The 23,053-nt window shown below is 45.6% G+C and overlaps 1 protein-coding gene across 3 annotated transcripts in view; it reads right to left on the bottom strand.

The window, feature by feature from the left end:
* VOPP1 (VOPP1 WW domain binding protein) overlaps positions 1-23,053 on the bottom strand; it is an 88,542-nt gene that overhangs the window by 38,791 nt on the left and 26,698 nt on the right. For 2 of the 3 annotated variants that reach the window (XM_012786293.2, XM_020289956.2), the window contains exon 2: positions 8,166-8,224. In XM_012786293.2, coding sequence (XP_012641747.1) covers positions 8,166-8,224 — 59 coding nt within the window. Of the gene's footprint in view, positions 1-5,217; positions 5,413-8,165; positions 8,225-23,053 lie in introns of all 3 variants that reach the window. The other variant, XM_076006240.1, reaches the window with a different exon arrangement.

The raw sequence follows: 23,053 nt of genomic DNA, 5'->3' as shown, positions 1-23,053 counted from the left end.
GCAATTCTATTTCTGCAAATTCACACCATCACAAAAATAAGTTCTAGCACATAAAGACACAGTATGTAGGAAGATGTTGGCCGAGTACTGAGGCAGAAGGCAGCCCTTTCCAAACTCCTGGGACTCAGAACTGTTTGGAGTCAGGAGAGAGAAGACATGTAATACCATGAATTCACAACACCAGCAGCAGGATATGCACTGAAACACACAAAACATCACACCAAACAGAATATTTAAAAAGACTATAAATAGCCTCATATCTGTTCAAATCTGTTTTTGCTACCGAGAAAATTAATAAAAGTTTGTTTATGAGCACAGCTTTAAATTTTAGAATTACAGATAAGGAACTATGAAACTTCAACAGTGAAAAACAAACAAAACCCCTAAAACTGGCACCACTTGAATGGACAATAATTATAAGGGAGTGTGTAAATGAATTATGGAACATCCCCAGGAAATGCTCTGTCACCACCGAAAAGAATGAGGTTGCTACTGATTTAGTAGAATACTCGATATATATATATATAAAATGAAAAAAATCATGGTACAATATATACAGAAAGAGCACATTATAGGGGTCTAAGGCTCTTAAGTAGAAGATCACCAGTGAAATATTTCTCCCTGTTGTGGAGAAAAAAATGTCTCCAATTTATACCAGAAAACTCCACTGATAAACCCAACAAGAAGAACCGAGGGAGAAGAGATATTCGATGTGGAATCTCTGTCCCTGACCAGACTCCCCGCCCCTCTCGAGGGGCTGTGTTCAGCAGCTGGGCCACAGAATGACAGATCCGGGGAGGGGTGTGTGGAGGAAGGCACCGCCAAGGAAGTGGCCCACTCCACCCGACTCCCCACTGCGCATCCTGTGAGTCCCCAGCGCTGCTGTGGCCAGTCCAGCTGACCTCTGCACAGAGGGGACACCCCATCAGGCCAGTGTCTGCCAATGTCTCCTGCTGGTCAGAGGCAGCTTTATGTCCAGGGAACCAGGAGCTGACCCTGGCAGCTCCAACTCTAGCAGGCAGGTAAAGCAGCCCAGGTGGGCGCTGGCTCTGCCAAGCTGGCTTCTCAGATCTCAATCTGACACCTGTGAACAGCACTTCTCGCATGCACAGCATTAATTATTCACAGCAGCGAAATGCACCCAGGGAGAGACAATAGCACAGGATAATGTAAACACTTTAAAGGAAGCTCCACACTCTGATGGGAGACTTGGGAGTCGGCCTGAGAGTAGTCGGGTGCTCGGTGAGCCTGGTGTGAGCCCTGGGCAGCCCGGCCTCCTCCACCCGCCCCTCCCTGGAGTGCTGGTCTGGAAGTAACAGGCAGTTAGCACAGGCCTTGGTGCTGTACTCCCTGATCCTGTTTCATGCGTCCCAACTTCCTCCCATACAGGTATGACCAAAGTGCCGTCCACCTCCACAATCTATCCATTCCCCTCCTCCAAGCTCGGCAGCAATCCCTAGAGTCTCAGTGGAGTTGACTTCCAAGCAGTTTCCCACGTTCTTTCCTTCAATAGTACTCAGAACTGAATGAAAAACTAAAACACGGGGCAAACAGAACACCCAGAATCCCAGTGCCTGTGGCTCTGCTCCAGCCCATAGCAGCAGAGGTATGGCCCAGTCAGGAAAAAGCTTCTGTGGCCCCCAAGGTGCAGCATGAACAGCTGGCATCCTTGGTGTCAGTGGCTATATCTGCAAAATCAGGTGGGAATAGCCCTAAGGTTTCTCCAGCATTCTAAGAGAACAAGTAAGTCAAGAACCACCTTTGCGGCCAAATCTTTTCTGCCTGCAGTTCTTGAGACAGCCATGAAGTTATTCCCACTTTTAAATCATTGGCACCCAGTCAGGAAGACTCAACCCCTTCTAATGTGCCCAGATGCATTTTACTTTAATAAAGAACAAGAAAATTGTACACACTCCCTCAGCTGAAACAGATGGACAGAAGAGAGAAGGACAATCGTCACATGCTCTCTGGAGGAGATCACACATGCCACATGCTCAGCAAAGTGCCCTGCACAGCTGCTGCACCCTTGGCTTTGTGTGCAAGCCCCAGGCCTTCCTTGGCACAGGGCGGCTCTGTCTCAGCCAGTCTGGGACAGTGTAGGGCCGTCCCCTGCCCCACCCCATGTAAAGGCAGACTTGGGGAAACAGTGGGTCCTGGCAGCTCTTGGGAGACAGCTGGGTGTCATACGGTGCTACCGCCCCCCTCATGTGACAGTGTGCCACCTGTCAGTTTTGGAGGAGGCACCTGGGGTCCTTGTCCCTACGCTGACACACAAGCACGCACCAGACCACCTTCCACCTGCTTCTGCCTCCAAGCCTCCTCCACTGTGCTTTTCCAGACACCAAGTCCTTCCAAGGGTGGAGAAGGGCCTTTGGGCCCGAGGCGCCCTCGGGCTGGAAATCTTAGGAGAAAGGATGGCAAGAGGGACACTGTTCCTGATCTCAGGGGCCTCCCCCGCCTACAAAGGGATCAGTGTGGCCATGGCGGTATCCACTCAGGCACTGAAGGAGCCCCAGGTGACCTCTGGCAGAAACTGGACACAGGGTGGGAAGAGTCTCCTCCCAGAGTCACCAAGAGCATGCCCCATGGGGCGGCAGGCCCAGCCCCTGGGGCAGCAGGCCCAATAAGGTCAGAGCACCCACCCAGGCACCTCCATATGCAGACCCGCCAGTCTCCCCAGGCCTCAGTGTCTGAGAATCTGCCACGTGAAATTGCAAATATCAGTGACAGTACAGATATTACAAATAGTGAGTCCTTACTCTGTATCTCACATGCATGGCAGCACTTATACCTCCCAGCAACCCAGCCCAGCAGGTACTGTGACCACATCTACATCATACAGAGCACTAAAGCCTGCAGGCTAAGTCACCTGCCAAGTCACTCCATGGTGAGAGCAGCCACAGGCCTTCCCCTCTGCACATGCGGCGCACCAGGCTGCAGAATCTCTGAGGAGCAGGAGCTCCCTGTCACCTGATGGTGGAGGACTCAGTACCTCGTGCAGCTACCTGAGCTCCGGGATGTGAGACTGCATCTCGCCTCTTCTCTGACAAATGCTACCTTTGTGTGTGGCACTTTCTGGACTGGGAGGAAAGGGTGCTCCTTGGGATCCCTGCAGCTGGGATGTGTTCCCTGGCAAGGTCCTACCCTTATCTTCTCATCTCCTGCCTCCAGAAGCTCACAGCCTGTAGACAAAGGGGCTGAGTGAGCAGTCCTGGGTGGGAGAACTCAAGCAGAGAATGCAGGCAAAGGAACTGGATTTGGTGAGGCCACATGACCACTTGCTATTTTTAAACCACACTGTTGCTAAGAGGAGATATCTAGTAAACCTTGAACCAAAGAACAAAAAATGCACATTTTAATTAAGAGCTCTTGAAAAGGAAACCTGCAACAGGAAAGAAAGGTAGTGAAGGCTAAGGGGAAAGAAAAAATAATAGGAGAGAGATTTGAAGTATGTGTTGCTTTTCTGTTTGGATCCCAAAAGGTTTTTTTGTTGAAAAACAGGAAGAATATCTTTTTTGTACACACATATATGCAGTTTCCCAGCACAACAGTGGTTGAATAAAATAACAAGTTAAAGAAATGAAAAGAAAAACCTTGAAATAGGGAGGGGGTAGAAAGAGAGAGAGATCATTTAGCATAAGAAATCAGAACAGGTGGGAGTAATTTTGTATGTGTAGGTAGCTAAATGTCATAAAAATTAGCCTCCATTAGGTTAATAACCAGAATGCTGGAATGAAATCCAGGGACACGAAGAGCCATGAGAAGAAGGGGTGCCATGTAGGGTTTTTGGTGAGACTAAATGAAATGAGATTTTCAAATATAAGAGTAAAATCTGTGAAACAAGTTTGCAACCTAGATGCTCTCTCCCCAAAGCATTCCACATGGTAAGTTATAATCACAAAACAGAGATAGCATTTGAAATATATTTTCTACAGGGGAAAAATAAATGAGGACATCACCTTGAGTCAACATATTTATAAGGAATTACCTATTTTGGAAATTAGAAATAAAATCTTATATAAAGCCCTTTCCCAAGAGAAATGAAAGGTAGAATATACTGGAAATGTACTTTTTAAATGAGATTTGTTATACATTACAGGTTGTTTAATGTCATATCAAAGGTGCTTCAGAAATAACCAGGCAATCTCACATTATTTTATCGCAGTCAGACGAGGCACAGGGACCTTGCCTGCACTGCACACCCTGGCATACTACAACTGACACATGGCAGGCGTGCAACAGATGCTTGTAGACTAAAAGAATGAAGTGCAGCTGTTTCTACCCTAGACTCACAGCTTGCACTAACTAACCATGTGTCCAGAGGCCAGGTCAGGTGCAGTGTGCAGACAGCAGGCCCCCAGCCTGGATGCCACATCTGGCCAGGTCTGAGCAGCAGGGGGAATTTCAGGTGGATATGAGTCTGCTCTTCTTGCACCCGTCTGTGCCAGCTCAGCAGAAACCAGACAGTCGGCTTCAGGGATCAACAGTACCATTCCCTTCTAGGCTAACTCCCAGGGCAGCTGTGTCTTCTACAGGCCAAGCACTTCTAGTGTGGGCTATGACCTTTCCAGGGCTACTGTCTGGCCTGCAGCTAATCCATCCTTGAGACAAGCTTAGCTGAAATAGAACACAGCTAAGCAATTTCTCCCCATCCCCTTGGGTTACAATGTTTCATTACCCCAACTTGATGGCCAGCAGGAAGAAGAGCTTGTGAGTGTTAAATACCCCAAACACACGGGGTGTGGACCAGACACCCCATGTGTGCTGGCTGCTTGACTATCCTCCTTGGCACCACACTGCGCTCCCTGTTGTGTCCGGAAGCACCTTGCCTGTGTCTGTCGTCCCTGCATGTTCAGGGAAGCAGAACATTCAGTCTGTAGAAGAACTAAGCTCAAGAACGTATGTGGCAGAGATGCGAGTTAGCCTTGGGTATGTGTACACTCATACAGGACTTCAGTGCTGACATGGCCTATGCTACAAACCTGGATGATCAGAATCCATGTTCATGTTTTATAGAAGCAGTTAACTGACAAGGGCAAACGGATGGTGAATAACAAGTCAGAGGGATGGAAATGTTTGGTGCTAAATAGAGGCAGTGCTGCAGTCCCTAACCCCTGGGCTGAGGATCAGTACTGGTCAGTGGCCTGTTAGGAACCAGGCTGCACAGCAAGAGATGAGCGTGGGTAGCCGAGCATGTGAAGTTTCATCTGTACTTACAGCCACTCCCCATGGCTCACATCACTGTCTGAGCTCCGCCTCCTGTCAAATCAGCAGCACCATTGGGATCTCACAGGAGCAGGAGCCCTACTGTAAACCGCACGTGTGAGGGATCCAGGTTGTGGCTCCTTATGAGAATCTAATGCCTGATGATCTGAGGTGGAGCTGAGCGGTGATAATAGTGCTGGGGAGCAGCTGCAAATACAGATTATCATTAGCACAGAGGTTTGACTGCACAATAAATGTAATGCACTTGAATCATCCCAAAACCATCCCTCCTCCCCCAACCGTGGAAAAATTGTCTTTCATGAAACTGGTCCCTGTGCCAAAAAGTTTGAGGACCACTGTTCTTTGCTACTACATAGTTCACTTTAAAATGGTTAAATCAGTTTTGTGAATTTCATCTTGATTAAAGATAAAGGAATAGAGCAAATATTTGAACCCTGATCTTCTGAACTCTGGAATGTACACACTTAAAACTCTGTGCCTAAGGAAAGGGTGCCAGAATGTGGGAAACAAAAACAGGGCAGAGCAAGCCAGTAGAAAACAAACTGCAAACGTGAAGACAAACATCAAGTGCACACACTGTAACCGGCACTGGGGTCACACAAACCCATGAGTTATGAGCCCAGTCCAGAGGCACTCGTGGGACAGTGATACAGTACACTGGTGTTGTTAGTGAACACTATCCAGGGTGCTGTGTCACAGCCAGAATGGGGAAGGAGGAATAAATCCTCATGGAGAAGACTAAACCGTGGGAGGCTTCCCCACCAGCACGGGGAGCCTGCCATGCGGAGAACTGGGGAACGAGGAAGAGTCAGCTGCGTGAGCCAGCACAGACTGCGCAGTGGGAACTGCGAGGAAAAGCACCGCTTCACATTCAGGCATGCCACTGATGCCAGGCACTGTCTCGGGCACTGGGGATTCCAGTGTTTATAAATGGTTGACCTCATGAGACTCGTGATAAAGAAGAGAAAGCTGGGCAAGTATCTTGGAAATCTACTGCTTAAAGGTGGCTAAGAAGCTGGAATTTGTTCCTGGTGATTTTAAGCAGAAAAATGACATGAAAATTTAGAAAAAAGTGAGAACTGGATGGGAGAAGAGATGGAAAGTTTCTGCAGTGATTCAGATAAGCGTTAACAGACCTGGATTTGGGTGAGGAACTGGGAATAGGAGAGAAACAGAAAGAGCAGAGGCAGAAGCAGGAAGGCTAGTGGATGTGGCTGGGGTTTTCCAGGGAGTATGAGATTAGAAGACGTTAATCCATGTGAGAGGCATAGGACAACGCCTGGCCTATATTAAGTACTTGATAATGTCACCTGTCTCACATGTTACCTGTTGAACTTCAGTATTCTAACAGAGTGACTTGACTTCATTTTTTAGGATAGTGCACCCAGAGACCTTGAGAAGACAGGTGTGAGGAAACCAACCCAGCAGGCCTGAGTGACAAGGGCCACTCAGGCCTGCTGATGCAGGCCAGAGATGCATTCCCCATCTCTAGCTCAATGCAGACACTTTCAAAACATACGGCAGACAAGTGGACTGCATGAAGGAACAAACAAACAAACAAATACAAGAACAGCAATGACCTCTGCCTCCCAATCTCTGACAAAGCTGATCTGCTAAACAACTGGAGAAATGTTTTCCACAAAGAACACGTAAGAGGAGGTTGGTCGCTCCACATTTGTGTAAGAAGCTGAATTAAGGAAATAAAGCTTACTGATGAAAATTCATTACACTGAGAAGAACCAAACTATTTTATCTCCCTCTTATCCCATAACCATTTTGCTTCAACCCGACAAACTCTGTAATTAGAGTCAAAGTCCTTATGCCGCTGCCTCGTTTCCCAAGGAGCTTCTGCCTTTCTGCAGCCGCACAGGCTTTCTGCCGGGAACCCTGCCACGCAGGGCACTGGGGACTCCTGTTTGTCAGAACGAAACCACAGGGACACTGCCCACTTCCCTGTGTGTGGTCCCCATTCACAGGCAGGCAAACTTCCACCTCCTGCACGGGTCTCCCCCAGAAAGACAGGTAAAAAGAATGAATGCCCTGGTGAATTAAAAAAAATAACCTGTTTTGCTATTATTAGCCTATGTGCTAGAATATGCAGTATTTCTGCTGTAATACAATACATGTGCATTCCTGGAAAAGTTTCAGGTTTTATGAAATTCAGTACTAAAAAATAATAGAGCTTTTGGGAAAATTTGGTTGGAGCATTCTACTCAAAACCCATGGAACTTCAAACACAATCAAAAACAATAATTGATAACCCAGAGAGTTAATCTGGCCACTAGGCAAGTGGCTCCACATAGCTAGTGGTTACCACAGCAAGTATTAAAAGTACATAAAGGGGAGAAAACACAGTAGTGCTTTATTTTTATTTTATTATTTTTTTAAGACAGAGTCTCGCTTTGTTGCCACAGTAGTGCTTTAATTAGAGCAAGAGTGGCAGGTGCTGAGGTGGGCACAGGAAGAAGTGTAACGCAAGGCTGTGCCGGCACCTCTCTGGGGAGAGGGCCTCAGGGGCAGGCAGTCATTGTGATTTCACACACACACACCATACACAGAGTCACAGTAGCTCAACCAAGGACTTTTCCTTGTCCTACTCAAGGTCATAAGTCTACCCCAAATCTCCTTGTTCCCTTTGCCTAGGAAAAGTTATACAAACCAACGATACGTTTGCCTTCCACAGACATCTTGCCCCTTTTTACCAATCACATATGAGCCCGTCTGCATCACAGAACAAGACACGCAATATTTCAAGCTGTCCTCAGAAAGACTGGTTTGAGCAGGCGGGATACTGACAGCGAGGCGGCCGCTCATACTTCCCTGGGGTGGAGGGAGGGCCGCGCCCAGCTTCCCCAGCCCATGGTCTACACCTAGACCAGTAAAGACCACGAAAGAGATAATTCCCAGAGTCAAATCAACAGAAAAGTGCAACTACTTACATGTAGTATGTTGGATAGAGTCCTTCAAAATACCAGCAATGCTTTTTGGCTTCTGTGCACTGGAAACAGAACAAGACAAGCGTTGTCAGTAGCAAGTAGTCTGTACATTGTTGAGAAGATCTCACAAAGGCAACAGGGAGGAGGAGAGGCCACAGCTGGAACCCAGGGAAAGCCGGGAAATTGGGGCAGACAGTTAGAGGGAGTGCCACCTCCCCCCCATTACTTTTTATTTCTTTAAAATTTCTTAAAAGGGAAGAAAATAGGAAAACATCTATTTCCCCATTATTCTTCTAGTCTTTCATTATCTCTAAGCACATGGTGTGTGACCATTTCATTAAAAAGGTAAATTAGAGACAATCTATTTGTTAGAATTTACTTGGTATGATATTTCATATTACTAAAGAATACTAAAGTTTCACTACAAAGATTTCCATTTTCCCCAATTTTTACTCCCATAGTTTTAACATTTCTACGTGAAAGCAATATTCAGACCTACAGCTGAGAGACACTGTGAGTCAGGATTCACTTCCTGCCCTCCCTCTCTCACAACGGAAGACAGAGGAGGAGGAATAGGAGAGATGATGGGAGCCTCCCTGGGGGTCCAAGGAACTGTGAGTCACAAAGTTCCAGGGCTGGGACCCAGGCCCCACAGGGCAGGGCAGGGCAGGGAGTCCACAAGGCCCTGGAGCAGGGCCCAGGTGCCACTCTAGTGCCCCCACCCGCCTACAACCATGAGACCAAGCCAACATCACCAAGCGCTCAGGGAGGGCTCTTAGCAGAAAAGCGCATCTGAACAAGGCTTTTCAAAAATTATCCCATTCGTGCCATCATTTTTAAAAAAATTCACAACTTCCTACCTCCATGATCTAGTGTATTGGCCCTGTATGTAAATAAAACCTTCAAAACATTATAGTGCAAAGCTACCAGCAGCAGGAACAATAGCAAAGGCACGATGAAAGCAAAGCCATCTTTGGGCAAGGCAGGGGCTAACCATCCTGCCCAAGCCCCCACCAACAAGGTCAGCTCCACTCCACTGGCGGCCCCCACCCCTAGAAGATGCACAGTGATGCCTCCCGCCACAATCTGCCTGCCAACTGCCAGGAAGTTAGAAACAGACCCGAAACTACAGCAGCATGTCAGGGAGAGGTGAGTGCCAACATTACACTGGCTGAAACAGAGAGGTTATGAAAATGGCATGAAACACTGTACTTTTTGGAATGTGCATTAACATACTCAGAAGCATACTCAGGCAGCCCAAAGTGACCCAGTTTTATTAATGGAAAATGAGTTTAATTTAGACTAGGTTAGCTCCTGTCCAGTTTCAGAAATGAAGTTCAGACAGCTGAAGAAATCAGTTTATTTCAGTATGGAATGGCAATTTTAGGTCTCTGCCCCAAATTACAACTCATTTCACTAGTCTTCTGTGATAAACCAGTTTGTGTTCTGAGAAACCAGTATGTGTTCCACATGGCACTTAAGCAGGTCTTCTTTATTGTCCATCACCTCCAGAGACCAGAAAACTTCCTGAAACCTGATGTTCAAGTTCCACACAATCAAGAAACAGCCCCTTCCCCCATTGTGAGCAGCCAGAAACTCAGGGAAAGCAAAGCTCAAGCCTAAAACCCTCTGCTCCTGTGGCCTGTCGGCTCATGTGGCAGCCCTATAGAGACGGTCGGCAGGCCTGAAAGCCAGGGCTAGTGGTGCACAGGATAGTGCAGGGAAATCACAGAAGCTCCTGCCTCATATGACTTCTGTTAGGGTTTCTCTTAACTTGAAGGATTCCCTAATCAAAGCAGCTGCTTGTGTGATATTCCAGCACCACATCCCCTAACTCTTAAGGCAGCAACAAAAATTGCCCTAATGCATTGCATTTTAAAAAGATTTTTTTTTTGCCAAACAAAATAGTGTCACACATTTGAACTCACACTGTCTCTGAGATGTGTGAATATGGAATACCATTTTACAGATTAAAAAACGGGCCCCTGGTGGGTATCTTGTTCAGGGTCACACAGTTTCTCTGTGGTGGCAGAATTAACAACCCTCAGCATTGTTTTTCCTAGACTCACCAACATTATCCCGGAGACCCCACTTTCCTGCCCTGAGATGACAGAGAACAGAAAGAAAGCCGCAGGGAGGTGTGCCTCAACCTCTCCAACATGTAGCCACCTGTTGCAGGGGGGTATGAATCTGTGCATGCTGGTGTTTTAAAGCCACACAACCTTACAGAAAAGCAACGCATTGTGACGTAAACTCCCCAGCAATCTCATGCATGATTGCTGGGAGGAAATTTAGGAATATCTGGAAAACTACTAATGCAGTTCTCTTTCATGACTAATTTCCTCCACAAATACAAAACACTGCATCACCAAGGTTATTTACTATGGCATTATTTCTAATAGCAAAATCCTGGAAATGACATAAACACCTAGAGAAGGCTGGTTAATAAATGACGATGTCCCACACAATGGAGTATTTTGCAGCCAACAAGAATGAAGACAGTCTCTTGGAACCCACAAGATGATTTCCAAGACACCGTGGAGGTGAAAAAGCAATATCCAAAAGGGTATGAAGAGTATGCTATCCTTTATGGAAAATTGTACATTTGGCTTGCTTTTTACAAAAAGAATCATACATTACATGCATCAAAATATCACATGCACCCCACAAATATGTACAATTATTATGTATCAATAAAAAATTTTTAAAGAAAGAATCACAGGAAGAGTACAATAAGTGGAAAGCTGATCATAAGAATTGGGTCATTCTTGTCATACCCAACTAAACAGAGTGGCAAGCGAGGCCAGGGGAGAAAGCTTGCCCCAGAATGGAATTCTTGCAGGCCTGGCCACTGTCCTACTGAGCAGCTGCTGAGATCTCCTGCTCTAAGACTAGTTTCAACCACCACTGTCACTCACCAGTCACAGCTTACAGGCTCCCAAAACTTTACCAGTGCCAATGAACTTACTTTCAAAACAATAACATAGAATATTTCTCCTTATTAAAAACTTCCAAACTTCCCTTTGTTCTGAAGACATACTAAAGACTACCCAGTCTGTGGGTATGCCCTGACTTGCAATTCTTGTTCCCAAATAAAACAGTTTAAATTTAGAGATTCATCTCTGTATTTTATTTGACCCAGACAAGTAAAAACTAATGGTGGGGTGGGGAGGAAGAGACAGGGGTGATCTTTTTATATAGTTTAATTTTGAACTTAGGGTTCTTCCTATTCAAAAAAATAAAGTCCAAATGATTAAAAAAACACACCTCTTAGACTGAAAATATTTACTAAAGACTGTCAATGCATGAACACATATGACTTTCTGGCCAGAAGCAACCAACAGAGTAGATACCTGGGAAGTTAGTACTCACAAGAAACTCACAAGGAGAATGCTCTCTCCCCCCCTTCTGGCACCTTCCTGGGGCTGTCCTGGGTGAAGGGCACCATTTCTATCCCATTTCTCTGATCTCCCAAAATTGTCCTTCTGGCATTTTTGCTGGGATGTTCAGTAATTCTACTGGTGCCTACTTGTTGGCTACTCTTGCTTGCAGTTATTTGTTAATAAGCTTTACCATTTTTCACCAAGCTACCCACATAAAACATACAAGAGTGAGACCGTGTCTCTACAAAAAATAGGCAGATTGGCCAGGCGTGGAGGCCGGCCCAGGGGGGCAGACATATTTAACAAGCTACAGGAGAGTCATGAGTATGTATGAAAGGAGAAACATGCTCATGCACAGTCAAACTCCATACCCCTTTATGGGGTCCATGTTCAGGAAACAGTGGCCCTCTGGTGCCAAAGGTGACAGGAAATCCCTCTCTGTGCAAGCTCTGTAGACTGGTTAAAGCTACTCTGTGGTTAGTGGTCTCTTACCAGGAAGAAGGCTGGTTAGCTGTCATGCCAAAAGCACAAAGAGGGAGGAGCAGATCATGAGACTGGTTTCTGTTTAGTCCTTAAGGAAGAACTTGTCAGCCCTGACCAAGGAAGGGGTGTAAGGAGGTGTGTCCAACCTCACACCCCATCACAGCCAGGAAGTCAGTTTTAAGGTTTCTCTGGGGTCCCCTTGGCCGAGAAGGGGTCCCTTTAGTCAGCAAGGGGTGGGGGTAGGATTTTATTTTAGTTCACAGATCATAAAGATTAGTAACATACAATTTATAAACTATTAACAAAGCAGAGTATGTGGGGTCATAAGGAAACATCTACTGTGAGAAGCAGCTCAACTGAGGAATCTACGATGTAAACTGGAAAAGCATGTAGCATGTCTCTACATGAACACTCCAGGAGCCTATTATTCCAGGCACAGACGTGGTTAAGCCATCCTAAATATAGTCATCCCTCTTTAGCCAGGATCTAAATAAGCCTAAAGAATAAACCTTTACTAATCCCCAACAGTAATCCTCATGTTGACATAAATTACTCCACACCTATGTGTACTGGATAAAGGGGGACCCAGCATGTCACTGCGTAATAAAATGGCACATCCCTTTTCTATCCTAATTTAAAAGAATAGCTGTAACACAGTAAGACATGGTTGACTTTGTGAGAACTGCAGCCTATGACTCTTTGTCCTCCTGGGAGAGAAGAGAAGGGTCTAAGAGATTAAGAACAATGTGGATTTTATCTACATTCCCCTTTTTCTCCTTTTGTTAAGCATGAGGGATGAGGTCAGATCCTTAGATAAACAGCAGAAAAACTAGCAAATGGGCTAGAACTACCAACCCCTGGAAAGGGAGGATCCTTATTTTACTTATCACAGCAAGTTTTAGCCAGTCTGTCCTGGGCCAGAAAGTCCCAGATTTGCTGCAAAATGGTGGGACGCACCAGGGAGGACTGCGCAAGGATGCTCTGTCTGTCAAAGGGGAGAGGCTCCTGCTGCGCGTAGAGCTGCTTTCACATTCCTCAAAGCCGAACCTGACACACAGGCAGCAAGACGCTGCTGCTTTCAGGTCCAGCCCAATTAGAGTGGGTACTTCACATGGCAGACTCCCAACAAGGGGGCCTCTCCGCTGCTGGCAGGTCTGATGATCAGGACCAGGGACAGAGGCAAAAGGCAGAGAAGCCTGTTAAGCCAGAACAAGAATTTATGCAGGAATGACAGCCAAGATCTCTGGATTTCAATTAATGAATAGGAATGATCATACCTTCCATTCCTGTGCAGGAATTTCAATAAATTCCCTAAGCAATAATTACTTAATACCTGGGTTTATGGACATTCTGTTCTTCAGGAACACCTTATCTCTAAGGAACGTTGATATTTTTGAGATAAAAGTACAAGGCTTCTCACAAGCATTATTTGTTAAAGGGAAGAAAGCAGAGAAACTATTAAGAAAGCAGAAATAAGAGGTCCTCCACTGCCTTACGGAAGGAACCACATTAACATCCTATATTGCCTGCAGACAAGATCACAACTGCAGCACTGTCCACCAACACCTTGAAGATGCTGGGCAATGCAGACTCTCAGACAGAAATCAATCCTTGCCACAAATCCCCCCGTAAACCCTGGGAACCCTCATAACCTACTCTGCACACCGTTTCTGTTTGCTTTATCTGCTTTAGTTTTTAACAATACAAAGGTGAGGGAGATTTCCTCAAGGTCCCTGATTCAAAGAGGTAAAAATCCTCATCTCCAGAGGATAAAAATCAATCGATAACCAAAATTAGAAGGCAAAAAAACAAAAGAAAATATCCAAATATAATAAGGTTAATATCTTTCAACAATAAGAAGATATTGTTACACAATTCAATAAGAGAGAAGAAATTCCAACAGGAAAAAAAAAGTAATAAATGTGAGAATTTTTCAAAGACGACACACAAAAGACCAATAAACCTATTGTAAGAGATAATATTCATTAGTAACCAAATAATGTAAATTATAATGGTATGGGGTTTATAAAATTGATAATAAAAATAAATCCCCTAGTATCCAATGCTGATGAGGGCATGAGGGAAAAGACATATCACATAAGGCTACTGGGTAAATAAATGTAATATTGCAGGAGGACAATTTTTCAAGACATACCAAAAATCTTTAAAATGTGCATAACTTTAGCAGCATTATTACACTTATGCCCAGGAAATAATATACACAATTGTGAACATGTGTCATTAAAAAAAAAAACCTAGAAATAACCAAAATTTTCAAAATACAGGTTTTGGTAACAAAACTATAAGACATCTGAAAGACATATTAGTAGGCATTTATTATCAGAGTATAGAAAAGCATACTATATGAATATTTTACTAAGAAAAAAAAGCAATACATAGAACTGTATGTTTTTGTTATACATTATAGGAAAGAGAAAATAATCCTGAAAGATATGTGCCAAAATACTAACAATAAATTATCTTTTGGGTGGTACTAGAGATAATTGTTTTCCATTGTACATTTTGGTAATCAGTCTCCAAGTTTTCTGTATGGAACTTGTAACATTTGTTTTTAAATCTCAATTAGCTTTTACTGTAAAAAGCAGACCACTTAGTGGAAAATGTTTATTTCCACACCATGGAAAATGTTTATTTCATAGAGCTAATTTAAAACCCATTACATATATTTCAACAGTGTTAAAACAAGCATAAATTCATAGAAGAAAGAATGTTAACAGCATAAGCCTAAATTTATAGTGTTATTCTTGGATAGTGTGATTTCTTTTGGATTGCTTTAAAAATATCTCCCTATTTAAGTCTTAAATTCTTCCAACGCCAGTCAGAGGCTGCTGTACCCAGAGGCAAGGAGCACGTCAGAGTCCTCAGTGGAAGGGGCAGGATGCACTGGAAGACCCAAGACACACTCATGCCCATTTGGAAACAAGAGTTCCAAAAACCATGCAATCTTTTAAAATATAATTATCAATATAAAGCATAATTTATGAGGCAGTCAAGTCATTCAAGTTCTAGCTCAATTTACTGAGGTTTAATTTATACACCCTAAAATCACTCATTTTCAAGGTATAGTCTGGTAAGTTTTAGGAAATGTATACAGCTGTACCTCAATCACCCCAGTACAACTTTAGAACATTTCCATCACCCCAAAAATTTCCCTCATGCCATTCTGTAGCCCAGCTCCTACCCCAGGCCCCAGCCACACTCATCTCTTTCTGTCTGTCTTGACTTTTCCACAAGTTAAATTAAATGAAACCATACAACTGATGGTCTTTTCTGTTCAGATTCTGTCCATCCACATTGCTGTAGATATTAGCAGTTCATTCTGTGTCTAGTGCTAAATAGCATTCCATTGCATGAACATACCACATTTTGTTTATCCATTCACCAGTCAATGGACATCTGGGTTGTTTCTGTACCTGGGCTATTATGAATGATGCTGCTATAAACATCTGCATGCAGGTCCTTGTGTGGACATTTCTCTCCATTTTGGGGGGTAGATACCTAGGAGTTGAACTGCTCAGTCACATGGTAACTTCACTGTAACTTTTTGAGAAACTGTCAAACTGTTTTCCAGAGCAGCTATATGACTGGACATCTTCACTGGCGATATAAGAGGACTCCAGTCACTCTGCATTCTCACCAACATTTACTATCTGTCTCTCTGATATTAGCCATCAGGCACTGTACTGGTATTTCATTGTGGTTTTAATTGGCATTTCCGTAATGAATAATGATACAGAACATCCTTTCATTAGCTCAAGTAGAAAGTAAGAATAGTAGCTGCCATTTATAGAATGCCTATTACCCACTAGGTGCTTTTCCAGGAAATCTAATTTAACATTGTAACAACCTAAGAATTAGGTGGTACATGCACTGAGAAATGAGCAAACTAAGGTCTCAGAAAGGGGAATTAACTTACAAAGGTAATACAGGAAGCAATCAGAAAGTTGGAATTTGATTTAAGTTCTGCTGGTTTCCAATGTCCACATATTTCCTCTGACAGTGCATAAATGCTGCCATTTCCTGTGATACTATAATCCATAATCCCATCCTTTAAATGTCTGTCACATCTTGCACAAAGAACTAAATGAGATTTATTATAGGCATTATTTCACTATATAGAAGAAAACGAAAATGCGGCCAGGCACAGTGGCTCACGCCTGTAATCCTAGCACTCTGGAAGGCCAAGGCGGGCGGATTGCTCGAGGTCAGCGGATTGCTCAAGGTCAGGAGTTCAAAACCAGCCTGAGCAAGACCCTGTCTACTAAAAATAAAAAGAAATTAATTGACCAACTAAAAAAATATATATATATACAAAAAATTAGCTGGGCATGGTGGCACACGGCTATAGTCCCAGCTACTCGGGAGGCTGAGGCAGGAGGATCACTTGAGCCCAGGAGATTGAGGTTGCTGTGAGCTAGGCTGATGCCACGGCACTAACTCTAGCCTGGGCAACAAAGTGAGACTCTGTCTCAAAAAGAAAAAAAAGAAAAAAAAAGAAAATGAAAATGATGACTAAATCCACATGGAAAACCCCAACTGTGGCCCCCAACATAATATTGTTTTTGTTTGTTTGTTTTTGAAACAGAGTCTCCCTCTGTCACCTGGTTGGAGTGCAGTGGCGTCATCATAGCTCACAGCAACCTCAAGCTCCTGAGCTCCAGTGATTTTCCTGACTCAGCCTCAGTTGGGACTACAGGACTATAGCCACTATACCTCGCTAATTTTTTTCTATTTCTTGGAGAGATGGGGTCTTGCTCTAGCTCAGGCTGGTCTCAAACTCCTGGCTTCAAGCAATCCTCCCTCCTCAGCCTCCTAAATTGTTAGGATTATAGGCATGAGCCACTGCAACCAGCCAAAAATAACCTTTGATTGAGTGATTAGGAACTGTTATCTTTCAGTATCCCTCAACCCTAAACACTATCATTTACTAAATCTCCAGGAGCAAAAATAAAGTACAAAGGTGCTGAGCAACTTTGCTAAGAAGATTTCTATGCTCAGAAGGGCTAACCCACCAAATGCCAAAGGAGAGGAGCCCAAATCCCAGCCAGGGGAAAACCATGGTACCATTTTCTTTCACTCTCAGAAATGAGTTTTTAGCTGCTAAAAATACTGAGAGGTACAACTTTAGGGCATAGAACAATTTGAAATGAACACATGGGCTGCAGCCAAAAAGTTTGTGTAACAAATTTTCCAAATGCCACAAAACATCATTCATTCAAAAACTGATGACTGGGAGATTTAATTAGAATGGTCTGAAAACAGTGGTAACAGCTAGAAATAACAGTGCTACTGTTATTTCCTGGCAACAAATGAATACAGTCAACCTTTGTTATGAGACCAATTCCAACAAAAGCACTGACCTGAGATCAAACCTTCGGATGCTCTCCCTAAAGGCCTAGTCCAGAAAAGCCACTCTTTTTGACATAGTTGCACAGAGCACCAGAGCTAAGTTATGAAAAAAAGTCAACAGATCAGCTCTGTAACCACCTGATCTATAACTTGGTTACCCTGCTTTGATGTCATAAAAAGTGACTGAGAATGGTGAAAGGCTGGTTGTTTCCAACTACTGTGCCCCCAAAATGGGATAACTGAGATATACACTTAAAGGCCACTGTCTCCACTTGGGCCTGAATCTGCCAGCAGGATCCAAAACTTAACCACCAGACTAAAGACAAAATATCAACTTCTTACCTTTTATAGACAGAAATGACTAGAAAGATTAATAAGTACAGCAGCTCCAAGAGCAAAATGCCAAAAAATGGGTAAGTATTTCCTCACTTAGGTTGTGTTCTCATTCTCTCTCTCCCCGCATATGTTATGTGTATGTGTGTGTGTGTATGTGTATTTTTGTAGAGATAAGGTCTCCCTCTGTTGCCCAGGTTGGAGTGCAGTGGCATCATTGTAGCTCACTGCAGTCTCCAACTCCTGAGTTCAAACCATTCTCCTGCCTCAGCCTCCTAGAGTAGCTGGGACTACAGGTGTACACCACCATGCCTGGCAAATTTTTAAAATTTTTTGTACAGACAGAGTCTTGCTACATTGCCCAGTCTGGTATTGAACTTCTGGGCTCAAGCGATTCCCCCATCTTGGCCTCCCAATGCACTGGGATTAAGAGCATAAGCCACTGCAACTGTGCCCAACCTGGCTTACATTTTAGAAGAAAAGTGTGTTGGATTTTCTGATGACATATAAATTTCTATAAATCTGGATTCTAACTGTAAATAGTACAAGAGACTAAAAAGAGCTGAGATTTGACTATACCCTCAGCTGTAAGTGGCGTTGAATAAATGATTGAATAAATGGTGGTGTCACACATATTTAAAGGCAATGTGACTTCCTAGAATGAACACATCACACCACCTGCCCCACTCTGCTCCTGTGGCCTGAACGGACATGATCTTGGTCAGGTTACCAAATGCCTCTCAGCTTTGAGTTCTTCACCTATAGAATGGTGAGAAGTAATCCTGGCTCCCCGTGAGGGCTACATGAAATAATGCGTGCAGACTGTCTGGCACATGACGACTGTCACATGTGCCTCCCAGTGACTGGTCATGCTCTGTATTGTGTGGGTTTATTCCTGAGACTCATGCTCAAGCAAAACCAAACCTAAAGATAAAGACGCAGTTAAAATTCACTGCAAACTGCTCTTGTGTCTCTATGGCAGATGGGAACACGGTCCTGTGACCCACAGTGAGTTAGAGCACGCTGAAGCTCAGGAACTGCACTAGTTACCACCACGGCTAAAACCACCACCAGCCTGGTGATGGGGCCCTGGTGTGGGGAACACATGACTCCAAGCAATCTGAAGGAGCCTATTTCTCTTCCAGTGAAACTCTCCGTGGCTTGTGGAACACCCTGTCACCACTTCCTTCCCAGGAAGGCCTTGGGAAACATTGCAGGGTATACTTCCTCTCATTCTTTTCCACGACTACCAAATTTCGCATCCCTCAATTCTGACAATATACATTTTCATTAAATCTGGTAACATACTATCTAGATTCAAAAGGCTATATCCTTGCACACAGGAGACTTTCTATTTCCTATCAGGAACTGGTTTTACTATAAATAGTAAGGGGCTAAGCTTTTAGAGACGAATCTGGGGAGAAAGACAGAGTCAGTTCCATGTTGGTTCAACTACTGTCCATGTATGAGAAAGCATTCAGGAACTTCTCAAGTGCTCTGCAAGCACAGGCAAAATTGTGAGGACAGAGAACATAAGTGCCACGAAGGTGATTTCTGCTCCCATTCTGTCTCTGCCCTGAACCAAATCATCTTGATCATGATCATTTCCGCTTAACGCAAACTCATACAAATGCTTCCCGTTCAACCAGTTGTCTCCAGACCAGACCAATGATGTGAATAGACACGAAGAACAGGGGCTGGTCACTCTGTGCTGTCCATGGCGTGTGGGAGAGGCAGCCACCACCCAGCTCACAAGCAGCTTCCATCTGGGGAAGCTTCCTTCTAGGGGCTTCCAGGGCTATAACTGATAATCTCTCTTCTCTAACTTAGATTTCTCTATGCCAAGGAAAAAAACTCCCCATTCTGAGTCAGCCTTAGGGACAAGGACTGTTGGTTGTGTGCTGTCTACCTTCTGCCTTTAGCCACCGAAGAGGAAGCAGCACCACTGGGAGATACCACATCAGGGACCGTCCCTGAGTTTCGACTTGCACAGACAGTAGGGGCTCTGCTGCTGACGCAAAGAACCCGTCATACCACCCACCAAAAGACTCCCCAAAGAGATTAGGAAAGAGGGGTTTTAATCCTAAATCCCCACCTGGCCTGCCTTCTCAGCCACCAACATATGAATACCACCACATGGAGCATGTTTCATATGCAAATCAACCTGCACCTCTGAGACTGCCATCATCTATAATAAACTGGTTTATTATAGATTTAAAGCCTCAAATCTGATTCTGCCATTGCCCTGCCAAGAACCTTCCAGGGCTCCTTGGGTACAGGCCTGGTATTCTCTGGGCCTGCGAGCCCACCTTCAAGGCTCATCTTAGGCCAGGCACCTCTAGCCTCTCTCTGTCTCCAAATGTCCCATGCTGTTTTCCCCTGGGGCTTCAATTTACCAGTGCAGCCCCACACCAACCCCACTGTACCATCCTCCCTGCCCCAGTGCCACCTCACTGCTACTCATCCCTCAGGCCTGAACTTAAGACATAATTCATAAGTTTGGGAATAAATTCATATTCCCAAATATAAATCGACCAAGGAGGACTCTGCTGCCCCTTTCCCTCCCCCAGGTCAGTGGGACCCTCCTGTTTACGAGTCCTGTACCCCTTCCAGGGCCTCTGTAACTACAGAGGTTCAGGGGCTGGGTGTTAACTGCTGCTCAGCTCCCCCATTCTGCAAAATGGGAAGGCAGGGACACCCGAGTGTGTTTAAAGAATTAGAGGAAATACGCACACGAAACGTGGTGGGCACATGGGCTGAGGGAGCTTGTTTGCCCTCCTCTGAGTTATGGCTACAGCCGACGTATTTCCAGGGATGAGTTCAGGATCTCAACCTCTCGTGACACTTTGGGCACTGACTTTAGTTTCCTATGACCCCACCGGCCTCTTCCTTCTATCCTTCTCCCTCCTAAAGGTGTGGGGCAGGTGGGCAGGGAGGTGGAGGAGAGCGCCCACAGGAAGGAGGGCAGAGAACTCAGGTCTAAAAGCAAAATAACTCTTCGTTCTAAGTGTTGTAAATAAGCAATGGCTTTTCCACCCCAAAACAACTCATTTCTGGAAGGATATTAGCAAACTCCTATAGCTCTGAGGTCCCAAATCCCTTTCTTCCTAATGCAAGTTTATCTTCATTGGACTCTATTACACAAACTGGCAAAATAGTGGGGGTCTCTGGGCAAAGCCCCATGCGGGCCTCCCTGGGAGGCTGAATTCCGATGTCCAGGCCTGGCTGTGCTCCCTCCACCAGCACCTCCTGTCCCTGCCTCCTCTGCCACCCACTCACCCTGAAGGAGCCCAGGCCCACCTCTCAGCACCTGGGAGGCACTTCTTCATAGCTCCCACCACCACTAGAGGCCCGGCCTCAGTGTCACTTGGATGAAAATTTCCCTTGCTTCCAGAGAGTGAGTTGTTAATTTTCTCCTGGGGGCCCTGACTGTATTTAAGTATAACTAGCAGACTTGGGCTTACCATGGATTTCCACTCACATTAACTTATTTGGTCCTAATGCCGTCAGTCGGGAGGCATGCGCATTGCTGCCTACAGCCCCATGATGCGGTCAGGGGGACTGACCCTCTGTGCAGAAGGTGAGTGCATGGACACCAGTCCCATACTAGTCTGAGGTTGTCTCCAAAGACCACACCCCTGCACCACACGCCTCGTGCTGGGCTCATGCACTCAGGGCCTTCCCAGGGCTGGGTTTTCAGGGGCATCTGAAGTGTAAGGGCCCCACCTCCTCCACTCTGTGTGCCCCAGTATCTGGTCTAGGCCCAGTGTCTAGGCCCAGGACACACATTCATGGAAATGCTCACACATCCTCTTCCTCCTCCGCATGCTCCAAAATTTTAATTTGATCAGACTTAACGCCGTGAAGTTTGGTGACTGGCCCTGACCAGACTGAACAGTGACATAACTCCTCGACCTCTCGACCTGACCCTGAGCTGCACCTGTGTAGAGGGGCTCCTCCACAGGGCTTCTGCTCACCGCTGTCCTCTTTCCCTCACTGTCCCCACCGGCCTCCCCTGGCTTCCTCTGGCTGACCACGTGTCCTACCCCCTGAGCACCCAGTGTGTTCAGCAGTGTCTGGGAACACATCACACTGGCCCTTCAGACCAGTCACTAGGCACTTCAGCCCCCACATTATACCCAGGGGTGTCTGTACCATGAGAAAATCTACGTGAACCAGGCCCCACAGGTCACAGCTACAGGCCACCGGCATTTGAGCGAGTAGAGGCTGGTAAGTCAGACAAAGTAGAAGATAATGTATAACACCCCAATGACACTCTTCTTTCTGAGAACTGAAGCACAAACTTTGGGCCAGGCCGCAGCAAGTTCAACCATCAGCCAACCAAGCACCTAAGCATGTGATCCTTCATGTTCCACTCCACGGCACGCTGAGTGCTGGCAAAGATGCAGGCGGAGGGCTGCAGCCAGCAGCTCACCCATGGTTACTCGCCACTGACTAGAGCACGGGCATAATGCCAGCTAGAGAGCGCACAGGAGTGAAGCTCTGGCGCTTGCAGACTCCAACATCCTCACCTGTCAAACACATATAGCACCTACCTCGCTGAGCATGTTACAAGGATGGCTGTGAAAGCATGAAAGATGGGTCTGTCCTCTGCTCCCAGGCCACTGAGGAGCAACCATCTCCCCACAGGCCCCACTTCTCCCTCTTGCTTCGATTGCTCCAAACCACTGAAGGGCGAAACCACCCACAAAAGCTCATTCTCCCAAAAACGACTTACTAAGTACTAGTAAGGGCCAAATGCTATGCCAGGTGGGGGCAGAGGCCAGGAAGAGTCAGCACTGTCTCTTGCCCACCTGCCCGTCAGTCCTCCCCACCAGCCATCAGGGAGGCCCAGAGCCTGCTTGAGAAACCAGCAGCCCGGAGGGAGACTGCCTGGCAGCGGCTCACCAGGCCAGACCATCTGCCTGCAGCCTGGCCTGGCCACACTAAGCTGCCTGGCTTCAAGACACCTCTTTTTCACCAGCTGAAGTGGTGGAGAACTTTTATTGCCACCCCTCTCACTAGAGAAGAATTTCTGGAACATGCAATGTTGTAAAGTCTATTTTGCTACAAGCCAGAATGGGTTTGCAAATACTATCCCTTATGCCTGTGGTCTGCAACCCCTGGGCTGTGGACTACCTTGGCCTGTTAGGAAATGTGCCCCACATCAGGAGGTGAGCTGCAGTGAACAAAGGAATTTTCATCTGTACTTACAGCTTTTCCTATGGCTCACATCACTGCCTGAGCTCCACCTCTCCCATTCTATGCATGAAAAAATTATCTTCCATGAAACCAGTCCCTGGTGCCAAAAAGGTTGTGGAC

The sequence above is a fragment of the Microcebus murinus genome, chromosome 9 (genome assembly GCF_040939455.1).
Source record: "Microcebus murinus isolate Inina chromosome 9, M.murinus_Inina_mat1.0, whole genome shotgun sequence".
Classification (NCBI taxonomy): Eukaryota; Metazoa; Chordata; class Mammalia; order Primates; family Cheirogaleidae; genus Microcebus; species Microcebus murinus.
The sequence above is the reverse complement of the archived record's forward strand: the minus strand, read 5'-3'. Positions and strand labels throughout refer to the sequence as shown.